The 23,091-nt window shown below is 43.5% G+C and overlaps 1 protein-coding gene across 1 annotated transcript in view; it reads right to left on the reverse strand.

The window, feature by feature from the left end:
* SNX31 (sorting nexin 31) overlaps positions 1-23,091 on the reverse strand; it is a 71,162-nt gene that overhangs the window by 21,446 nt on the left and 26,625 nt on the right. Inside the window, exons 5-10 of the mRNA XM_023184025.2 lie at positions 21,920-22,030; positions 17,034-17,124; positions 16,038-16,125; positions 12,524-12,593; positions 4,333-4,425; positions 611-814 (exon numbers count right to left, since the gene is read on the reverse strand). Of these exons, the coding sequence (XP_023039793.1) occupies positions 611-814; positions 4,333-4,425; positions 12,524-12,593; positions 16,038-16,125; positions 17,034-17,124; positions 21,920-22,030 (657 nt within the window). The remainder of the gene's footprint in view (positions 1-610; positions 815-4,332; positions 4,426-12,523; positions 12,594-16,037; positions 16,126-17,033; positions 17,125-21,919; positions 22,031-23,091) is intronic.

Consider the following 23,091-nt stretch of genomic DNA (forward strand, 5'->3'; position numbering starts at 1 on the left):
GGGATTCCATGGATTTAACAAGTGGGTGTCATGCTCTGATAACTTTTGTCCTCTATTAGTTAACCTCAGCTTCCTGTGTAAAGAGGATAACACCACTTAGCTCACTGGGGTCTTATGGACTGAATTACATAATAGATGACACAGTGCAGCACAGCCCCTGGCACAAAGTGGGCACTCAATAAATCTGATAAGGGTTTCTCTTACGAGGAGCTGGCAATGCAAGCATGATGCCAAGGTGTTGTAAGAAAAGGTCTGCCAGTCGGTGCCAGTCTTGAAGGGTAGAGACCTTGTCAGCACTGAGCACGTAGTAAGTGTTCAATAAATGGTAGCTGTTATTGCCATCTGCTGTTATTACTACAGGCACCCTTCAAGCAGTAGGGAGGCCTGCTGTTGGAAGGTGGAAAGATCGATGTTTCTGATTCCCTGGGTGGGGAACCTGCATCAGACTACAGATAGGTTTTACCACTAGGTGATATTTAATGTGGCTTAGATGTCACTCCACTCAAGGTACAGATTCAAATGGTAAACCTGTCTCCCTAGTGCCAACTTTGTCATCCAAGTGTACTAGGATTTTTAAGTCATGGGCAAAGCAAGGTGCCAAGATACTCACAAGGAAAGTGACCTGCCAGCACTTCACTCTGCTCATCTGGAAAATGACATCCTGGGTCTGGCTGTCAGGCAGGGTGATGCAGCAGCTGATCTCGTTATTGCCGACAGACAGAACAGCTCCAGAGCCTGGTTCTGGGTAGTCACAGGTACAAGGATCCAGCTGCAGGTATCCATAGTGCTGAACCTCCCGGGCCAGCTCCAAAAACTGCTCCAAAGAGGGTGATGGGTGGGAGGGGAAGCAAGAAGAAGCAAAAGACCACTTGAAACAGATGAAAACCTCATGTCAGAAGCTACTACCATTCTAGGAGAATACATGGAACTAAGTCACAGTGAAAGCACCTTTTCTTCTTGATCGTACAAATGGAGATAATGCCCCTGGTGCTTACCAGAAGCCTGGGGGAAATTCCTGGAGTGTCCTTCCAGGGAAGGGACCATTTCTGCCTCTTTCACCATTGTGTCCCTGCCCCTGTTATGGTGCTTGGTACGCAGTGGAAATGAAAATATTCCATGAGTAAATGAAGAATGAAGAAAAGAGTCCATAAAATGGATGAACAGATATGATTCTGTCTCAGCAGATTATAATAGCAAGTAAACAAAAAAAGTGTATGTTGGCTTTTTTAAAAAAAACAAACAAACAAACAAAAAAAACAAAGTCTCACTCTACCACCCAGGCTGGAGTGCTATGGTGCGATCTCGGCTTACTGCGACCTCCGACTCCCTGGTTCATGCATTTCTCCTGCCTTAGCCTCCCAAGTAGCTGGGATTACAGGCAAGTGCCACCATGCCCAGCTAATTTTTGTATTTTTAGCAGAGACAGAGTTTCACCATGTCGGCCAGGATGGTCTCGACCTCCTGACCTTGTCGTGATCTGCCTGCCTCGGATCCCAAAGTGCTGGGATTACAGACGTGAGCCACTGTGCCTGGCCTAAAATACTGGCTTTTAAAAAGTTAAGCTGAGATCTATGTAGGAAGAAAAGTAGTTCACTTCTACAGGCTGCTTTATGTGATGATGTTATTAATTGCCAGAGAAAGAGATTTTAGAAATGGCAATGAGGCCACGAGCTGGTCTGCTTTCTAAATGGAATTCCAGAGAGCCCCCAGTTGCCAAGGGAACACTTTTATGTGACTTTTAAAATTTAACTTTTCCCTGTTTCTGAAGTGACGTAAGAACTGAGGACAGTTGCAGTCACACCACTGATCAAGGCATCCTGTCTCATTAACATCTGTCCAGGGCTTTTCATTTTATTAACGATTGCATTTTAATAAGCTGGTATGGGTTTAGTGACTTCCACTCTGTTCTTCCAGCTTTCTCCATGGGCCTGGCCTAGTGGTATGTGAGATGTGCATGCAGAGAACAGTTCCCACTTTAGCACATGGCTAAATCAGAAAGAAGACTACCCAGTGACAACTTGTGATCCTTTCCTGAAGCAAGGTACCTCACACCTCCTTTACAAAGACTCCAGAGGCTTTCTCTGATACAGTGAAACAGGCTGAGACAGAAGCAGTAAGGGACAGCTGACTCCTGATCTCGTGCCGGCAGGAGTATTCAAAGCCACTGTCCCATCCAGCCACATGTGCCAGCTCATTGTGCCACTGTCCAGGCTTCAGCTAGGGAGATGCAGTAAGGTGCTGGCCTTTGGTTGGGTCAGTGAGAAACATCAGAAAGGACAGGCTGTGAGTACATGTTACTCGTGCAGTGACTGGGGGCAGGAGCTGAGTCATCTTGCCATGGAGCAGAGAGTAGTGTCATGTTTTTGCTACGACACTTTCTAACTGATATGGTATAAATCTATAATTGTTTATCTTATTGTTTGATAACACTTCTTTAAAATTGCAATAATCTCTTGGCTGCAATGAACTAAAATAAATGAAAGTGTTTGAAAAGTGAAGCTCTATTTTGCAAAAAAGTTGGTGATGAGTAAGTAACTTATATAAAATGCCTGTTGGCATTTGACATTCAATAAACGGGTGTTGTGATATTACTAACTATATGAACACCAGAAGACAGAAAGCTACAAGGATTATCTGCTTGAAAATTAGTTAAGATTGTATCTAAAAAAGACAATTTGACATACACAGCTGCAGAAAATATGTTTATATTAATTTATTTTCATTTTGATCAGGGATTGGTAAACTTTTACGTAAAGAACCATCTAGTAAATATTTTCAGCTATACAGACATATGGTCCCTGTTGCAACTACTTACCTCTGCCACTGCAACACAAAAGCAGCCTTAGACAATACATGAATGAATGATTGTAACTGTGTGCCAATAAAACTTTATTTACAAAAAACATGGCCCATGGACCACAGCCTTTCTCAGATTTAGATCAAATGAGTCTTCTTTAAGTTAATTTCACTCATTTTCAGTTCCAAGTTTTCTTGTACATAAAATATAGTTGTTAATGTGTTTGCTCCATTAGCCGAAGAACTTCACAAACAAATAATGTTGATTGCATATCAGTACATGCAGATGCTTTGAGAGAAAGTAAATTTCAATAATAATTAAATTTTTTTCATTCAATTTATGTAGTCAAAGCAAAGCTTTTTAAAAATAGCATTATTACAAATAGTATGGTAAATTCAGATCAAATGTTTATCATAGAAGATAAAATTTATTTTGTGGAAAAACTACAAATACACATTTTGGCAGAGCATGGTAAGAACAACATTCTTACTAAATTAAGAGGTTTTTAGGGCAGATATGTACAAAGACTTGGTTGTGGTATACACAGTTTGTAATTGCATCTAAAGTAACAGCAATATTCTATCAATCAAAATAGAAGCTGCACTTGTCAAAATTTCCAAACACAGAGAAAAACTGAGCTCCTTTTTTTGTGACAAAGCTGAGGTAGAACACCAGGCTGGTGGGTGGCAGGGGATACTAAATTGTGGCAGTATGTGCCGTTCCTTTTTCTTTTTTGCAGTTCATCAGTAAAAATCTCAGTGAGCCTTTGAAGAATTATTTTCTGTTACGTATAAACGAGTCCTCTAAATTTTGGTTGTATTTCATTCAAAAATCAATGTTGCAGTTGTGAACATTGGCAAAGTCAAAAGAATTTTTAAAAAGACAACACAACGAAACAGAGGCCATTTCTTCTGTTCAAATACGTCTTGTCTGTCAGACTCACATTCGCTGCTTGGGGGCAGGAGGTATGTGAGTTAGTAACACCTTTAAGGAAACTTTAAAAATGAGTGTTTAGAAATATATCCTGAGGAATAATAGAACACATACTCAAAGAAAGAGGATGTTGGCTGCAGTATTCAGGGACTTCAGCCAGGAGCTGTACCAGGTGTTGTGAATACACAGAGTATGTATACATTAGACACAGCCCTGGGCCTCATGGCTCTTGCTGCCAAAGTGGTTTATAGCAGCAAAAGCTGGAAACAACCCGACTTCCAATAACAGAAAAGTGGTTAGCCAAACGATAATATAACCATAAAATGGAATACTCTGTAGTCACTAAAAATAATGCGGAGGATCTATATTAATTAACTTAGCAGAGGACTCACAATATACCGTCTGTATTTTTTTAGAATCTTTAAACAATAAGCTTTTACTAATTCCGTAGTCAGAACAATCAATGAAGATATTCTCATTTTTTAAAAAAGAGACCCACTTTTAGTGCTTGGTAGGTTTATAAATTACAGAAACAGTTCAATTCTAATGTGTTTCTTTAACTCCCTTTCAAGGGATTTCTCTTGGAGCAATATTTGATTCACCTTTGTTTGATTGTCTTCTTTCTGGAAAGCTGCTAATTTCTGCCTCTGCGCCTGTGTGGGTTTGGCCCATTCTTTTTCAATGTCCTGTATTGCCTTAAAATAACAGAAGTTGTAAAATTAGCAGTCTTAGCAGAAATTAATCAATCTGACAAAAACATACTCTTGTATGAAGGGATATAAAAACAAACCCAAATGGATATATATTTAGGGATTCAGCATGTTACAAGCCTTATTTTTTAAATTAGTAAGAAAGGATTGTTCAACAGCTTGGGGACAATTGGCAATACTTGGCAAAAAAGAAAATAAAATCAGCTCTTCCCCCACACCACCCAATCAAATAAATTCCAGATAAAGATTTAAATGTATAAGACCATAAAAGAATTAGGAAAAAAAAAAGGTAAATATTTTTATCTGACCTTGAGGTAGGGAACATCTTTTTTAAGATATAAAAACAAAATGTCATAATGAAGAAATAGTCATATATAATTATGTGAAAACATAAAACTTCTGTACATGAAAACCACCAAGAACAAAACTAAGAATCAAATGGAAAACCAAGGAGAATGGTTGCATCATATATACCAAACAGTTAATATTTATATAAAGCAATAGGAAAAACGTAAGCATCACCAGCAGGAAAATGGACAACAGCTATGTATTGGCAATTGACAAAAAGGAATTCCAAATAATAAGTATATTTGAATCATAAACATAGATATTGGGAAAAATATATTGATAAGTCAATTACTGCTATTGTTTATAACAATGAAACACTTTCAACTTGATAGTGGCAAACACATGTATAGTGCTTACTGTGTGTCAGCCAATGTTCTAATTGCTTCAGAACAAAAGTCAATCCTTACCGCCATCCTGTGACATAGGTACTGTTATGAAATGCCCCAGAAGAGGTGATTGAGTTTGGGTATAACTAAATAATAGGCTATGCTATCATTAAAAATTACACAGAATGTTTAACAACATAGGAAATGTGTGTAATGTACATGAAAAAGATCATATTACCAAGTAAGAGTCTAGTAGTAGGCCCTAATTTTTATAAAACAACAAAAAATAAATGTAAAACAACAAGAATTCCTCATATGGATACTTACGAGTCAAGGAAATGGATGTGCAAATACATGAAATGTATATGAAGTAAATATACCCAAAGAGTTAATTAATAGTTTATATGTCTGGTTGATTTAAGATTTGGGGTGACATCTACTTTCATTTTTGAACTCTTCCACACTTGCAAACTTTTTATAAGATAAAAATTAATTTTACATTAAAAAAATTAAAGTTGAATATATTGTTGGGTCCTGTCTGGTCAGCCTAGGGTAACCACCATCAGCAAGTGTTCCCAAACTCTAAATCCCTAATGGGGTTCTCGGTTGCTTCCTAATCCACTGCAGGTTTCAGCAGAACCACACTGGGCTCAAAGGCAGAAATCGCCTGGAAGGCAACGGCCCCCTGTGGAAGCCCGTCAGGATTGTGGTGAAGCAACATGGAACGTGGAAGCAACAAAGCCTATTGTCTCAGCCTACCCTCCCTGGGCTAGGCACCTTTTCCTGTGCTCTTTCCCTCTCCTGTCGGCACCCAGCTCCCTTCCCCTTTTAGCCAGTCTGGCTCCTGGGGAAGCCGTGGAATCAGTTGTCCACCTCCTCAGCTGCACACATTCGGCCTGTGCTGCTCTGATTTGTCATGACAGGGCAGAACTGGCCATTGTCCCTCAGGCTGTCAACCCCTAAGGGAAGACGCTGCGCCCGTCATCTCAGCGTGCCTTGCCCAGTGTCCTACATATGGCAATGCCCAGCAATTCTTTGCCAATTATCAGGTGCTTATTTTCACCTTAGTCTGAACATAAGCCTATCTGTTACATACCTCAGTGACATTGGCAGGTTATGCTTTATCTTTCAGAGAATAATGAAAAGCTGAATACGCCTTAAATATTGCTTTAGGCTAGGGGAAAAGGACATGGGGTTTAGAGAGGAGAAGAAAAATAACTAATATTTGTTGAAAACTTGCTTTAGCTTGATTTTGTTATTGACTTTTTCCCCAACTACAGTGGTCCCCCTTATCCTCGGGGGATACTATCCAAGACTCCCAGAAGGGATGGACTGGTACTATCATGGATAATATCAAACTCTATATATACTATGTTTTCTCCTGCATATACATACCTATGATAAAGTTTAATTTATAAATTAGGCACAGTAAGAGATGAACAACAATAACTAATAAGAAAATAGAACAAGTATAACAATATGTCAGCATTGCTACCCTTGCACTTTAGGGCCATTATTAAGTAAAACTGGGGCCTTGAACACAAGTGTTGGGATACCAGGACGGTGATAACTGAGATCACTACTGAGTGACTGATGGGTGGATGATGATGCAGACAAGGTGAATAAACTGGACAAAGAGATGATTCATGTTCTGGGCCAGGAAGACATTTCATCACACTACGTAGAATGGCATGCAATTTAAAACTTATGAATTGTTTATTTCTGAAATTTTTCCACTTAATATTTTCAGACCATGCCTGACCGCAGGTAACTGAAACCACAGAAAGCCAGACCAAGGATAAGGGGGGCCTACTCTATTCTGTGGGGAGGAACAATTACACCACCATTTTACAGATGAGTAAATTGAGGTTCAGAGAGGTTATGATGTTCAAGATGACCCAGCGAGTAAGTGGCAGGAGTTAGAGCAAACCCAGGTGTGGGCACTTATAGCAGGCCCTCCTACCCTTGCCCAAGCCACTGAATTCTTACCAGGTAGGCAGCTACCTACCCCAAGGCTTTCTCCTTGTCGCCAGTTCTTCTTCAAACCAAACCTACAGACCATACGAGAAAGCATGGGTGTGAAGAACTAAACGCTGCCTTCTTTCCTGAATTGTACTTGATGGTAGAATCCAGTAAAGGCTGTTAGCACAGGGGAACAATATCGAAAAGAAGGGATGGCTGTGTAAAGATAAACAGGAGTCACAGCAGTAAGTACTAACCCAAGACGTGTCATTCACCATCAGAGTAACTGGATCCTCAGACACAGAGATGCAGATGTCCTACAGCAAGGGTAACGTAACTGTTTTGTTTCATTACCTTTTTTTTTTTTTGAGACAGAGTTTCACTCCTGTTGCCCAGGCTGGAGTACAATGGTGTAATCTCGGCTCACTGCAACCTCTGCCTCCTGAGTTCAAGCGATTCTCCTGTTTCAGTCTCCCAAGTAGCTGGGATTACAGGCGTGTGCCACCATGCTCAGCTAATTTTTTGTCTTTTTAGTACAGAGGGAGTTTCACCATGTTGGTCAGGCTGGTCTGGAACTCCTGACCTCAGATACCTCAGATGATTGGCCTGCCTTGGCCTCCCAAAGTTCTGGGATTACAGGCATGAACCACCACACCCGGCCTTTTTTTTTTTTTTTTTTTTTTTTGAGACAGTCTTACTCTGTTGCCCAGGCTGGAGTGCAGTGGTGTGATCTCAGCTCACTGTAATCTCTGCCTCCTGGACTCAAGCCATACTCTTGCCCCAGCCTCCCAAGTAGCTGGGACTATAGGCATGTGACATCACACCTGGCTAATTTTTGTATTTTTAGTAGAGACGGGGTTTCACCACATTGGCCAGGCTGGTCTCAAACTCCTAATCTCAGGTGATCTGCCCACCTCTGCCTCCCAAAGTGCTGGGATTACAGGTGTGAGCCACTGTGCCCAGCCTTATATCATCACCTTTGAAAAGAGTTGACCCTGATTATGGGTTCACAAGTCATCACTCAAATGTGATTTTATACAGTGCCTCACTCTGAGTAGGTCCAGACAATGAGAGTCGAGCTAGACAAGTCTACTCAGTTACATGGTTCCCTGAACACTGGCTGAGAGGGGCTTATGCAGAACTGAACTTAAAAAATCAAGCATCCTAAAGGTGCTGCAGATAGAAAAAAAGAAAAAATAATAAAATTAAAAAATTAAAAAATCAAGCAAAATCACATAAGCCGTGGTCTTCCTCAACTTCAATCACACATGCTCTAGCATCTTCTGCAGTGGGCACAGTAGCGAGAAATGGAGGTCACATGCCTCTCAAAGGCAGACACTGGCCACTCAGTTCTGGCTAACACGTGGTAGAGAAGGGCGAGGGACGCATTTGCCTGGACAAGGTCACCAGGGCATGGGGGAGTCAGGAAGCCAAAGGTCAGCCCCCCTCCACTCACCAAGCCATGGGCCCTGACGCAGGGCTAGCCCCACCTGGAGGATGGGGTGCCTTTTTCTAATCTGTATTACTGTCCAGGCCAGCAATGGCCCTGCTGAAATGCAGGCCCAGAATTGACTGAGCCTTCAAAATTTATACTTACTTACAGTTTTAAATGTAATCTCTCATTTTTAAACTCAGGTTAAAAGAGGAGGAGAAGAAAGGAAACAGGCTGTGGGAATTCAGTTGACTCATTGGCTATCACTGGGCACATCTGCTTTAGAAAATCAAAGCTGTGCCCCTTAATAGTTAATTATGATGGTTCCATTATTTATCAGAACTCAAGAGCTTTTCATGTTAACTTTTTTAAAGTATAACTGCTTCTTAGTCTTTTTTTTTTCTTTTTTGACAGAGTCTCATGCTGTCGCCCAAGCAGGAGTACAGTGACGTATTATTGGCTCACTGCAACCTCTGCCTCCTGGGTTCAAGTGATTATCCTGCCTCAGCCTCCAGAGTAACTGAGACTACAGGAGTGTACCACCATGCCCAGCTAATTTTTGTATTTTTAGTAGAGACGGGGTTTCACCATGTGGACCAGGCTATTCTTGAACTCCTGACCTCAGGTGATCCACCTGCCTTGGCCTCTCAAAGTGCTGGGATTACAAGTGTGAACCACCACGCCTGGCCACTTCTTAGTCTTTCACATATTCCAGGCACCCATGACACAGAAGGAATGAGACAGTCTCTGCCCTTGGCCATTCAGTCTGGTTGGGAGAAGTTGGAGGAAGGCAGGCATTTTCTTCTGGGGAGAGCCAAGGCAGGCCTCCCAAAAGAGGCAGTGATTGTGGTCCTGGCTCTCCTGCTGAACTTGGACCCATCTTTGACTTCTTAGCTCCTCTACCCAGATTCAGGGAACAATGATGATGATGATGATGATGATGATGATGATGACGACGACGATGATGATAACAGTGATGATAAAGATTATTATGACATCAACGACAATTTTTTGGAGACTTTGCCAGGCAATGAGCTAAGGCTAGAATGACAGTCTATTAAAGTTTGCAGAAAACTTAGAGATGATGTTAGTTCCACCTCGTCTCAACAGGGAGATGTCGTGGTTCAGAAGGATGCAATGGCTGGCCCAGAGTCACCCAGAGAGAGGGCCGGTGGCAAAACAAGGGACAGAATTCATTTCTTAAATTGCAATTCAGTGTGCCTCCCATGAAGCCCCCCTTTTTTTTAAGCTTTGAGCAGAGGAAGTACCATCATCGGTTTCCCTCTGGTTATAACTCTTTAATGAAGACAGATTTAAAAAGTCACATTATGATGCTCAAAGCTCTGACCTCTCATCATAATGAGAAGCAAAAGACATGCCATAAAGATGACATTTCCCACAGGAACAATATTAGAACTATGTGATGCACTCTCAACCAAGGACATGGTATCAAACCAGACACAGCTAATAATGTATCATAATAGCAAGGATACAATAGCAAGGATGGGCCTCAATAAACATTTAAAGTGGAAAATTATGCTCTAACTCATATAACACAAGTACACTGAATGTGACTTTTTTTTTTTTTGAGACAGGTTCTTGGTATGTTGCCCAGACTGGAGTGTAATGGTGTGATCACATCTCAAGTGACCTCCGCCTTCTGGGCTCAAGCCATCCTCCTACCTCAGCCTCCTGAGTAGCTGGAACCACAGGCACACACCAACACACCTGGCTGACTTTTATATTTTTGGTAGAGATGGGATTTTGCCATAGTGCCCAGGCTGGTCTTGAACTTCTGAGCTCAAGTAATCCACCTGCCTCAGCCTCTCAAAGTGCTGGGATTACAGGTGTGTGCCCCCGTGCCCAGGCTGAACCAGAACATAATTATACATTGATTAATGTATAATATGGAATGAACTCAAAGCTATATTCTAGCCATAAAAATACAATAGTGAACATTAAACATCTAATAAGTGATATTTTGATTTACCCTCTTAGAATTTAGAAGAGCTTTGGGGTCTTGATCTCTAAAAGTCACTTAAGGAGGCATGGGCTAAGTTTCTTTCCCCTTCTATGCCCTCTGGTAAGCCAGGGTATCAAAATCCACCAAAATTGACCTTTTTCTATACACAAAGTACTACAGTAGGTTTTATTAACATTCCACTTGAAAAGCTCATTAAAAGTAAGAACTTACCCACCATCTCTCTCTGTCTCCTGAGTTTATAAAAGCTATCGAGTGTAGCGGCTTAGAATCACGCTAAATAAAAGCCACCTGCAAATAAGTGTTGTTAAATTTCTTCATCTACATCTTCTATTAATCCAAACCCACTACTGAATCTTTTGTCAGCAAACCTAATGTTTTATTCTTCCGAAAATGTGGATGGTACCAACTGCCTTACAGAGCTGTTATGAAGCTCCAATGACACAATGCACTTAATTAATACGATGCCAGGCCCACCACAGGGCTTAATGCCGACATTGTGCCAGGAACAGTTCCAGTTTCTGGGGACGCAGCAGTGAACAAATAAATACCCACTTTCATGGAGAAATCATTCCAGTAGGGAGAGAGTAAACAAATGTACACAACACACACACATACTTACATTGGCAGATGGTAGAAATGCTACAGAGGAAACAGAACAAGGACGTTGGGATTTGGGGTTTAGCCTGAGTGAGACAGAAAGTCTGGGAGGGGTTGGAGCAGGGCAGGGCTGCAGGCCACCACCCTGCCTGCTGCCTAAGAATAGACTGTGAGATATTCTCAGGGAACTCACTGAAAGAAGTTTCTGAGCTTTCTTCCCAGAATTGTGGAAGCCAAGCCTGGAAAAGATCGGGTCTCTGAAGATGGCGGTGTGGTGAGTGTGAACACCTGAGGCAGCTAGTGACCTGGGTGTGTATGTTGGGGGCAGCACGGGCTGACCATTCCACGACTTGGCAGAAGCTTCACCACACGAGACAGGAGAAGAGAACTGAAGCCAAGCTCGAAATTTACTTTATTAGAGGCTGGGGGTAGGAGTAGGTAGGGCCAACTACATAATTTTCAGGGTCTACCTAGTGCAAAATGAAAATGCTATTCAAAAATTAAAAATTTTGGTTAATGGGCACAACAAAATAGAATGAATAAGACCTAGTATTTGCTAGCACAACAGGATGACTACAGTAAAAAAAAAAAAAAATTAATTGTACATTTAAAAATAACTAAAAGAGTATAATTGGAGTGTTTGTAACGTAAAGGATAAATGCTTGAGGAAATAGATACCTTATTTACCCTGATGGGATTATTACACACTGCATGCCCGCATCAAAATATCTCATGTAACCCATAAATATTATATATACACCTACTATGTACCATGAAAATTTAATTTTTTTAATAAAAAATAAAGATAAAATGAAGAATTTCAAGATGATAACAGCGATCATTACAGAAGCATGGGTTCTCTGAGCCCGGAGCGCAGCGTAACCCCGCAGGCCACACGCCCACCCAGGCTGCTTCTTGGCTCAGGGGCGAGAAGGCTATGCTAGAGTGAGATTTAGGGATCACGTGTGACTTTAAGTTATCAGGGATAGCCTTTCTAGGCTCATGATGACAGTGCGTCAGCTGCAAATTCACAGAGGGATTGTTAAAATAGAGATAGAATTCCTTTTCTCTCTCTAAATTCCTCTACTTTTTACATTTTATTGTTATCGAGGTAAAATATATACAACATAACTTGTCATTTTAACTGTTCACAAAATTCAGAGTCATTATATACATTCACAATGTTGGATAATCGTCACCACTATTTAGAGCTAAAACTTTTTGTCACCCCCAACAAAAACTCGCACTCATCAAACAACAACTTCTCCACTCCCCGCAGCCCCTGGTAACTTCTGTTCTACTTTCTCTCTCTATGAATTTGCCTATTTTAGGTATGGAGGTAGAATTATTAACTACCACAGATTTTTTTTCAGTGATTCCAAGCCAACATGGCCTGTGATCTGCGGTGCTGTCAGAGCTCTTGGTGACCCTCACCTGCATGTAGAGCAAATCTAGGGCCGCCCTGCAGTCCATCAGCGTGGAGTCGAGGGATGGATCCATATACCTGCAAAATTCAGGAGCGCGAAATTCATTCCTGTGACATGGCTCATGGACACACCTGGCAAGTGCTTTGGAAAGTGGTGGCCCTCTACCCTATAAACCAGGGCCCCCTTTTCTAACAAAACCACACCTCCACTCGCCCAGCTTTCACTCTGCCCCTCCATCTCTTTTGTTTCCTAATTTCTTTACACTGTAAGCTCTTACCTGGAGGGCTCTGAGAGTAAAAGGGCACAAAAATAAAGCTTTAGGGGAATGGTCTGCATCCCTGTTCATACTCAGCCTCACTCTTGACCACCAAGCCCTGGAACCCCTTTCTCCACCGCACAATACCTGGCATAGTCGTCTGCCCATACGGACCCACCCCCATATTCACCACCCTGCAGCAGGGCCAGCCTCATCGGTTGCCTGAGCTGCTCTGGGAGCCTCCTTCCCAGGCTTTCTGTGTCAGCCATGTGCCCTTAATCTCATGCTCCACATTCTAAACAGAGTGGTCTTTCCTGTGAAACTTTTCAGACTCTCATGGTTCCCAGAGTTAGATATTTATTCTGCTCACTTTCAAGGCTCCTCCCGGGACCACCACCACTTTCATTTCCAGTTCCATCTCTCACCAACCCCACCACCAATGCTACATTCCAACCATGTTTTCTCTCCTGTCCCCCTGCCTGGAAGACCAAGGCCCTCGCCAATCTCCTCCCCTGATTGGCCTTTCTTTGCAAGCCTCAAGCAATGCCCCCTCCTCTGGTCCCTACTTTCCAAGGCTGTATTAGCCCGCCCATCCACTGTGCTTCCTCTGCAACCTGAGTTTATTCCAATCACCACCCTAATTAAGTTTTCTTGACACCATCTGTGAAGAACCCCAAGGCCAGGGGCCTATCCAGAGTTGCCCCTCTGGATCTTGGTAGAGTGATTTGCAAATAGCAGGGGCTCCATGTTTGCCTATCAGATCCAGAATCACAAGGAACTGAAATTAATGACTGTAGAAGCACGGTAGTATGTTAAGAAGGGACTGAAACTGTCAGGAAAGGGTACCTATGGCTGATCTCTACCAACCAGAAGGCAGAGGTAAGCAGAGTTGCTATGCTCAGAAGAATAGGGTGATTAGACCAATGGGGTTGGCTTAGACCAGGAAAGGGATAAATATGGTGCTTGAAGGTCAACTTCATTTTGGGGTGGGGAGAAGTAACTGAAGCATCCCTACTTACATTCCAGGTAACTATGCACCCACACATCCCAGAGGCCCCTGTGTGCAGAGAAAAGACCCATCGCAGACTGGGGCTCCCACAGGCCAGCACAGGCATCCTTTGGCCTGGAGGAAGCCATATCATCAACACTGGAGAGATGCACCCAGGCATCTCTCCTTAAGGACAGAAAGGTTCTTAAGATGCCACTCAGGCCTCACTGAGGCTTCACCTGCTGGGAATCACTCAGCTTTTGGAGTTAGCCTTCCAGCTCCCACCCAACAAGACTTCCCTCTGGAAAGTGGGCAAGGCACCTGCAGGAGCCTATGCCAGAATCTCCCCTCTGGAGACCTGATCCTTAGCTGTAACAACAGAAGTGGGATCTCCTTCCTTCCCAGTTCCCATCAACAGAGGCAATCTGCCTGAATCTGGGATGCTGGCTTATAATTTGGGGTAGATGTTTTCTCTAGCATGTATCACCTAGAGTTTACCTATTTAATAAAGACACAGGCAGTGCCTAATTTCTAATTCAAACTTCAAGATAAGAAACAGAATTGTCATCTCTCCTTTGATCTCAAGTTTCCAGGAGAGCACATGAGTGAAAATCTAAGCCTCAGGGATTTTTTTTTTTTTTTTTTTTACTTCCTATAATCACCCTCATCATCAATATAAGAGTCACAAACATGACCAAAACTTACTGAGTATATGGGACTATTCTACATAACCCTTACAATAATCCTATGATGTAGACACTATTTTTATTATTCCCCTTTTACAGATAAAGAAACTGAGGCCTAGAGAGCTTGAACAAACTTGGCTAGGTTTATGCAGCTAAGACCTGAGCAAGCCGCGGCTTAGATTCGCATACTGTAATTCTAGGAACAACTGTGCTCAGCCACTCACTACAGTAAGCAGCTTCCAGAAGAGCTGTTCTCTAAACCATTGGATGGAACCAAGTCCTTCTCCCCTTCTCAGCGCTTCACACCTCAGGATCTGGACCATTCCTCAAGATACTTCTGAACAGCAGTATAAGAACTGCCTTGCTGGGAGTATCTTTCCACAATTCAAAGCCACAAACTGGAGCTCTAGAGCAAGGCATCACAAGGTCAAGGGAATTCTTAGATTTCAAAACACTTTTATTTAAAACCTCTGTACTCAGATAGCAGAATAAATGGGCTGGGAGAGAGTAAGCCTAAGGAGCAATCCCCTGCAGCCACGGTAATAAACGCTGGGAGCTGCAGGTTATAGGACTGGGGGTGCATAAGGTCCTGCTGCTCGGTGCTATTTTCTATAATATTTTGTTCTTTACAGGCCCCTGTGTTACTAGAGGAAACGACAGTATTTTCTGCTGAGGGACATTTGTGTCCTATCTATCTAGGAATACGGATGGCCCTGGTACACATCTTTTAGGCATGTGTAAGCCCAGTACTTAGAGTTCAAATTCACTGCAAACTGGCTGAATCCACCCTTCACCTTCAGGGAATGCCACACTTCTATGGATGAATCGGATCTGGTTGTAATCACCAACACAGTCCCTCCATTAATACAGTCAGTGATGCACTGTAAAGCAAACCCAAGGCCAGCCATTTCCCATCATTACCTGCTTTAATCCACGTCCCCTGGCCCCGCCCCTGGTTTTCAAGTCTTACTTTCTTGTTCACCTATCAGTAGAGATGCAGAAAGATGGCTACCCTCCTCATTTTCATACCCCACCCTGCCCAGAGTATTTACCTGAGACTACAGAAAGTCATCCTCAACATCCTATTCTTTAGGACAAATATTCAGAAACTAGTTTATTTCACCCTCTCTCATTTTCATTGCTTTTCTTTTCTTTTTGAGACAGGGTCTTGCACTGCTGCCCAGGTTGGAGTGCAGTGGTGTAATCTTGGCTCACTGCAGCCTCAGTCTTCTGGGCTCAAGTGATTCTTCTGCCTCAGCCTCCTGAATAGCTGGGACCGTAGGTGCACAGCACCACAGCTGGCTACTTTTTTTTTTTTTTAATTTTTAGTGGAGATGAGGTCTTGCTGTGTTGCCCAGGCTGATCTTGAACTCCTGGGCTCCAGCAATCCTCTTGCCTTGGTCTCCCAAAGTACTGGGATTATAGGCATAAGACACAGCACCTGGCCTTCATTGCTTTTCTTACAACCTTCTCTAAGTTCTTGGTCTCCAGCTGTCAGGCTGTGAGCAGGGTGTGACGGGACTCTGATAAGTCTTGATGGGCAATGGCAAAATGTCCTCAAACGCCTCTGTCATTTTCAGTACCTACTTACCACTTTCGGAGTCCAACCTTACAGTTTTCCACTTCAGAACTTCCAAGACTAACATAAGGGAGTTCAAAGTCGGCCAATTTTTTCACAACTAGAGAAAGGGGAAAGCCGGTCTTACTGGCTGAAATAGCACAGACAGCTTATATATAGCAGCTTTCAAATGAGAAAATAAAACCTTATTATTGGAAATAATAAAATCACAGTAAGAATATCCTCTGTATTTGCATGTAATTTTAACTTTCTGAAGTTCATTCAAAAAATAAATATCATTTGATCCTCAAAAATATCAGCCCCTTGAGTGGGGGATGTTTTACACTCTGATATAGATGAGAAAACAGATCCAGAGACATCCAGCGCCTTCGCAGCTCACCACAGGGCCTAGCAGCCAACCCTCTACACAAGCTCCTTATCTTCCAACTCAAAACCACCTCCCCTGGCTTCTTGAGGACATTTACAAACTACTGTGATGTAACTGATACCATTTCACACAAAAACCTTGTAATACCTAGAAACATATTGTAGAGAAAACAAAAGATATGAGAATCAGATTGTCTTCTTACACTATCTCATTACGCTTTTAAAAAAGTATCTAATAACTCATTGATATCATCCACAAATATTCCTTAACAAGGAAAAGTGATGTTGTGGTGGGGCGTCCTGACCCCCGGAGTCTAGCACTCCACTCACAGGAAAGGGTGCAGGCAGGTGGTCAGTGGTCAGGCCCAGGTCAGGAGTAAAGGGGAGGGGGGTCCGAATTAGGGCTGGGGGTGCACAAGTGCAGTTACTGAACCACCCAAGATATGAGTGGTTTGCCTCCACTCTCCCCTAACAAGGATGCAACCTCCCATTCCCCAAACCCTTAACCCAGTGACTGAGAACAGTAGTAGGGATCATAGCCCAGTGGGTGGCCAGTCCCTCAGCTGTGAGTCCTGCATCAAGCCCCTGCTCACACCTGTCCACCCCGTCTCCTAGCTGATTCATTTGTTCCTTCCTTCTTACCAGAGAGCTTGCCCTCCTTGCCAAACTGAATGAGAAAGAGGCCGAAGTAGCCCAAGAGCTCCCGACACAGTCCAATTTTGTGTGATGCCACCTTTAACCAAAAACAAGCAGAAGGGGAAAAAGTTAGGTGTGCCCACCATGCATCCTAACTGTGACATGCAGACTTGGAAATGGCTGGTACACAGCAATAAAAAGTGCTGTCATGGGTTAGCAAACACTCAAAGAAAGCTTTTTGGAATCCAAAAACAGTATCCATTTTAGAAAATTTCAAAACACAAAAAATTAGAATGAAGAAAATAAATATCAGTCCACCACAATGGACAGAGGCTGGCCCCAGTTGAGGTTGGTCATCCCATCTCAGATGTGGACACGCTCCCGGATCGTCTTGGTCTTTATTTTCCCCTGGAGGGCAGCAGCCATGCTCCAGGAACATCTGTCCTTCTGTGATGTCTGTCCCTGGAGCCTGCACACTAATTTACCTTCCTGGGGGCTGCATTACCAGCTATTTGGAAAAGGATCACTCCCCGCCGCTTGGCTGGCATACAAACATGCACGTGCTACTGCCCACCTTTGACACGCCAGGCCTGCTTCGCCTTGATGTTTCCTGTGATGGTCAACTGTAATTTACTATGATGTTTGCAAAAAACCTCAGATCCCAGGCACAGGTTGCCTTCCTTCGCATTCCTCTTTGACTTTTGTATCAAACAGCTTTCATTTCAACACCAGTGGCTTCATTTTTGCCATCAGCCTATCAGGTGTCACCTCAGCATTGGACATCTCTACTCATGCTCCCTTAGCAGAAACTTCTACATGACCTCAGGCTACCTCCATCTTTAACACTGGGCTCTCGAGTAATTTCTTTATACTCCTGGTCTTAACTCACTAAATCACCTCTGTAATACTCAAGGAGTCGCCTCCAAGCACTGCCCTCGAGAGCTGCTTTACCCACGGCTCCCAGTTCTCTAGATGGCAGTTGTACAAATACCAGGCTCACAGGGGGCCTTCTCTTGTCGGAGATACATAAATTACCCCCAGGAAGCAGTCTGATTAGGTGGTTGGTATAATTGGGTGTTCTCAGCATAGCTTTGAAAATAAAGAGCAGCTCAGGAATAGTTTCACCACTTTCAAAGCAATTCCCTTTCCCCTTCTTTCTGTCTCTCTCTTTCCCCCATGTTTTGGGTTGCAAAACGCCCAAAAGCCAAACACAGTGGGTGAGTGTGTGGTAGGTAACAGCATAGTAAAGACATCTTTCCCAGAGTACACCTGACCCAGGTCCACTCAAATTACATTTCCTTCTTTTCTGTCTAATTTAGGGAAAACAACAAGCTTACGTGCCAAGGCAGACAGAGGAAAGGCGTGGGGACAAAAGGAGAATGAAGAAGCCTTTCACATTCATAAAGACATAAATATAAACACCTTCTTTCGAGAAGAGTGAGCATCAGCAAAAAAATACATAATAATATTTTTCCTGGCCAGGCGCGGTGGCTCAAGCCTGTAATCCCAGCACTTTGGGAGGCCGAGACGAGTGGATCATGAGGTCAGGAGATCGAGACCATCCTGGCTAACATGGTGAAAACCCGTCTCTACTAAAAAATACAAAAAAACTAGCCAGGCGAGGTGGCGGGCGCCTGTAGTCCCAGCTACTCAGGAGGCTGAGGCAGGAGAATGGCGTGAACCCGGGAAGCGGAGCTTGCAGTGAGCTGATATCCGGCCACTGCACTCCAGCCTGGGCGACAGAGCAAGACTCCATCTCAAAATAATAATAATAATAATATTTTTCCTCTTAGCAAATGTTAATGATGGTTCAAAACACGAACACCATCACTAGCACCACAGTAGTCCTAGATTTTAGCTTGCTGCTGGCCCTTAAAGAGCACACTGAGGCCCGGCACAGTGGCTCACGCCTGTAATCCCAGCACTTTGGAAGGCCAAGGTGGGTGGATCACCTAAGGTCAGGAGTTGGAAACCAGCCCGGCCAACATGGTGAAACCCGTCTTTACTAAAAAAAAAAAAAAATTAGCTGGGCATGGTGGCACGTGCTTGTAATCCCAGCTACTCGGGAGCTGAGGAAGGAGAATCGCTTGAACCTGGGAGGCGGAGGTTGCAGTGAGCCAAGATCACGCCACTGCACTCTAGCCTAGGTGACAAGACTGAAACTGCATTTCAAAACAAACAAACAAAAGAGACCATTGAAAAGTAAAAGGCAGGCTGTGGGTAAGGCAAACCTGGGGAAGCAAAGTGAGAATGGCAGCAAGTGTGCTGGAGAAGATGCAGAAGGTGATTTTTAATTACAAAACTTAAATTACGGTTTTGTGTAAGCTAGAGAATTTCCCAGCTCTTGGAAGGAAATTCACACCTGTTGCTGGCCAAGTGATCACTTCACCTGTTACGGAAACTACCACTTCTAGGGTAGAACCTCCAGTTAAACTTATCTGATCTGATGATGTCAGTGTCTTGGGTCTGAATTTCTCACAAGCCAACATGATTGGAAGAGAGGAAGCACATTTTGCTGACTACGAATGTACCTCATCAAATGTATGCTATTAGTTTCCAGGGAAACGGACAAAATACGTAGTACCACAGAACCCTATTCAGCACTCCCTCCAATATCAATATCAATACCAATACCAATAATGATCAATAAACACAACTGCCGTTGTCTCAGGAATGTGAACTATTTCTATAATTATTTACTTAGACATTGTCTGTAAAGTAACTTACCCAAATTCACACAGTCCTTACACAGCAGCACTGTACGGTGGTGTGTTGCTTAATGACAGGAATACGTTCTGAGAAATGCATCGTTAGGCGATTTTGTTGTTGTGTGAACACCACGAAGTGAACTTACACAAATCTAAATGGCATTGCTTACTATATGCCTAGGCTAGATGGTATGGCCCGTTGCTCCTGGGCTATAAGCCTGTTAGCCCAGGTTTATAGTAGTATAGCAGGCATGTTACTGTACTAAATACTGTAGGCAACTGTAATATTGGTGTATCTAAACATATCTATTGTTGTTATTATTATTATTGGAGTTGGAGTCTTGCTCTGTGGCCCAGGCTGGAATGCAGTGGCACAATTTCGGCTCACTGCAAGATCCGCCTCCCGAGTTCACACCATTCTCCTGCCTTAGCCTCCTGAGTAGCTGGGACTACAGGCGCCCCCCACCACGCCTGTCTAAATTTTTTTGTATTTTTTAGTAGAGACGGGGTTTTGCCATGTTAGCCAGGATGGTCTCGATCTCCTGACCTCATGATCCGCCCGCCTTGGCCTCCCAAAGTGCTGGGATTGCAGGTATGAGCCACCGTGCCTGGCCAAAACATATCTAGACATAGAGAAAGTACAGTAAAATATTGTATCATAAACTTATGGGACCATCATTGTATATGCAGTCCAATGTCAACAGAAACATCATTATTATGTGGCACATGAATGTAATTTGAGTCCAGGACTCATCCTAAACCCAGAAGATAGAAGACCCCAAACTACCACCACCACCATCTTCAGCTGCAGGCATGTCTAGCTTGGTCAGCAAGTCCAGTGTGTGAAAAAAGAAGTCAATGATGATGTCTCTCCTGTTCTAAACAATTCCATCCGTTTCCAAATTATCTCTGATCCTGCAGCTGTACCCCAGACCTACCCGCCTGGCCCTAGACACATGCAGTCTGTGGCTCGGACTCTATCACTGCCTTCCTACTCCTCCTTCATTTATGAGTCTGTCTCCCACTTCTAGATCCTGGGCAACTGAGGTTTTTGTGTTTGGGGTACAAACTCCCTCAAGCATCAAGAACCTTTGATACTTTTTAGAAAGACAATGCTGGAAATCAATACAGAAGATTAGGAAGACTGGAAGCAGGGAGATTAGTTTAGGGGCAGCAGTAGAGATCTAGCTGCGAAATGATAAAGGCTGGAACTAAGGTCGGGATGTAGGATGGAGAGGAGGAAATGGAGAGGCGATGAATATGAGAGAAGCTGGAGATACAGGAATAGGTTAAGTCAAGCCAGGCCGGAAGAGCTAGCAGCCAAAATGGGAGGGCTTCCATTTCTCAGCTCAGAAAGGGTCAGACACCATAACCCAAAAACAAGAACTTTCTGTCCTTTAAAATAGGTCCTAGAAACTTTCTGACTCTTCTTCATGTTTATAACTTTGTATTTTCTCTTGTGTGTTTCTCTGGAGGATTAGAGCTAAAACCTTCCAGAGGAAAAGGGCCTGGGAGCTGGCCCCCGGGGAGCAGGATGTGGGTGTGAGAAGACAGCCCTCCCTCTGCAGCCCCGCTTAGCAGATGGAAAAGGGGTCTGGGAGGCAGAGCTGCTGAAGAAGGATGAAGCCTTCTGAGTCTTGTCCTGTTAGTCCTCAGAGAGTGGACTACAACTCACGTCTGGGCCCTCTGCACCCAGAATTAGCCCTGACGGAGCATTGGTTTCAAGAATTTTCCCTATGGGAGAATAGGAACCTTCAAGAACTGCCCTGTCACCCTCTGCCAGGAACTGTCACCTGCACACCTAGGTATGACCTGTTTCAGACTCTGCCAAGCCCCACTTTCCTTCCTGCTCCCAACGATGGGACATCCAATAATAAAGCATTTTACATATTTCCAGGCCACATCCTTGGCTAAGTTCCAAGGAAGTGCCAGCAGCTTTCCAGGAGATCTCTGGAAAATTAGTGCCCCCAGGGAGGGTGAAATCAAAGAGGCCCTGGAGGATTGGCTGTGTCTCAGGTTCCTTGGTTGTTCTCCCAGAAAATGCCAGTACCTCTGCAGATAATCATCCACAGAGTAAAACAACAGGCCAGAAGCTCCTGGAAGGTAGCCGTATCCCACTCCCCGCTTTCCAAACAGAACTATCCCTAGATTCAGTTCAGGAGCTGGAGTCTAAACAAAGCTTACCTCTAGGACTCTTTCAGCAGTGTCTGATGTTATAATTTCGATTTTAATAGTCTCTTCATTGGGCAGAAATATGTCCAGATGAGCTTTCTTGGTGGTGATGTCAAATGTATTCTATAAGCAAAAGAAAAGCAAAATAAATTTCCACACCATTTTTTTTTTTTTTTTTTTTTTGGAGGTGGAGTCTCACTCCACATTGCCCAGGCTGGAGTGCAGTGGCATGATCTCGACTCACTGCAACCTCTGCCTCCCGGGTTCAAGCGATTGTCCTGCCTCAGCCTCCTTAGTAGCTGGGATTACAGGCACCCACCACCACATCCAGCTAATTTTTCATATTTTTAGTAGAGATGGGGTTTTACTGTGTTGGCCAGGCTGGTCTCAAACTCCTGACCTCAGTGCAATTCTCACTCCCTTGGAAGGAGGAAGGAAGGGCAGGGTCCTCGCCTTCAGCTGAGGCTGCTAATCTTGAAGCAAATGGAGGGAAGCTCTGTGAGAATGAAGTCAATGTAGAGAAGAGCAGGGTTTGGGGTAGGGGTGAGAAGTGGGAGCCAGCCAACCTTCCATGACCTTTTAGTTAAATAAACAAATTTCTCTTTTGTGATTTTGGCCTTGACAATGAAAATCACCTGACTAATTGAAAGTAGTTGAGTTCTACCTTCTCCACTCTAAATGCTTATTTGTAGAATGTTTTTGGCTTTTTTTTATGCTTAATTAGTTTAAAGCCAGGTTAGATGGCTGCCTAGAAGATAAGCTCCATCAGATCAGGATTATGTGGTGAGTTTATCTTGAAGAGTGCCCTGTACAAATAGACACTTAATAATCTTGGTTCCATATTTCTCAAAATAATCCAAGTGAGAAGAGAAAAATTACTAGCATGGTAGTGTCCAAAATGGGGCATTTGCCAGGTGCCGTGGCTCACGCCTGTAATCCCAGCACTTTGGGAGGCTGAGGTGGGCAGGTCATTTGAGGTCAGGAGTTCGAGACCAGCCTGGCCAACGTGGTGAAACCCTGTCTCTACTAAAATACAGAAATTAGCTGGGCGTGGTGGCACATGCCTCTAATCTCAGCTACTTGGGAAGCTGAGGCAGGAGAATTGCTTGAACCCAGGAAGGGGAGGCTGCAGTGAGCTAAGATTGCACCACTGCACTCCAGCCTGGGCAACAGAGCAAGACTCC

The sequence above is a fragment of the Piliocolobus tephrosceles genome, chromosome 7 (assembly GCF_002776525.5).
Source record: "Piliocolobus tephrosceles isolate RC106 chromosome 7, ASM277652v3, whole genome shotgun sequence".
NCBI classification, from domain to species: domain Eukaryota; kingdom Metazoa; phylum Chordata; class Mammalia; order Primates; family Cercopithecidae; genus Piliocolobus; species Piliocolobus tephrosceles.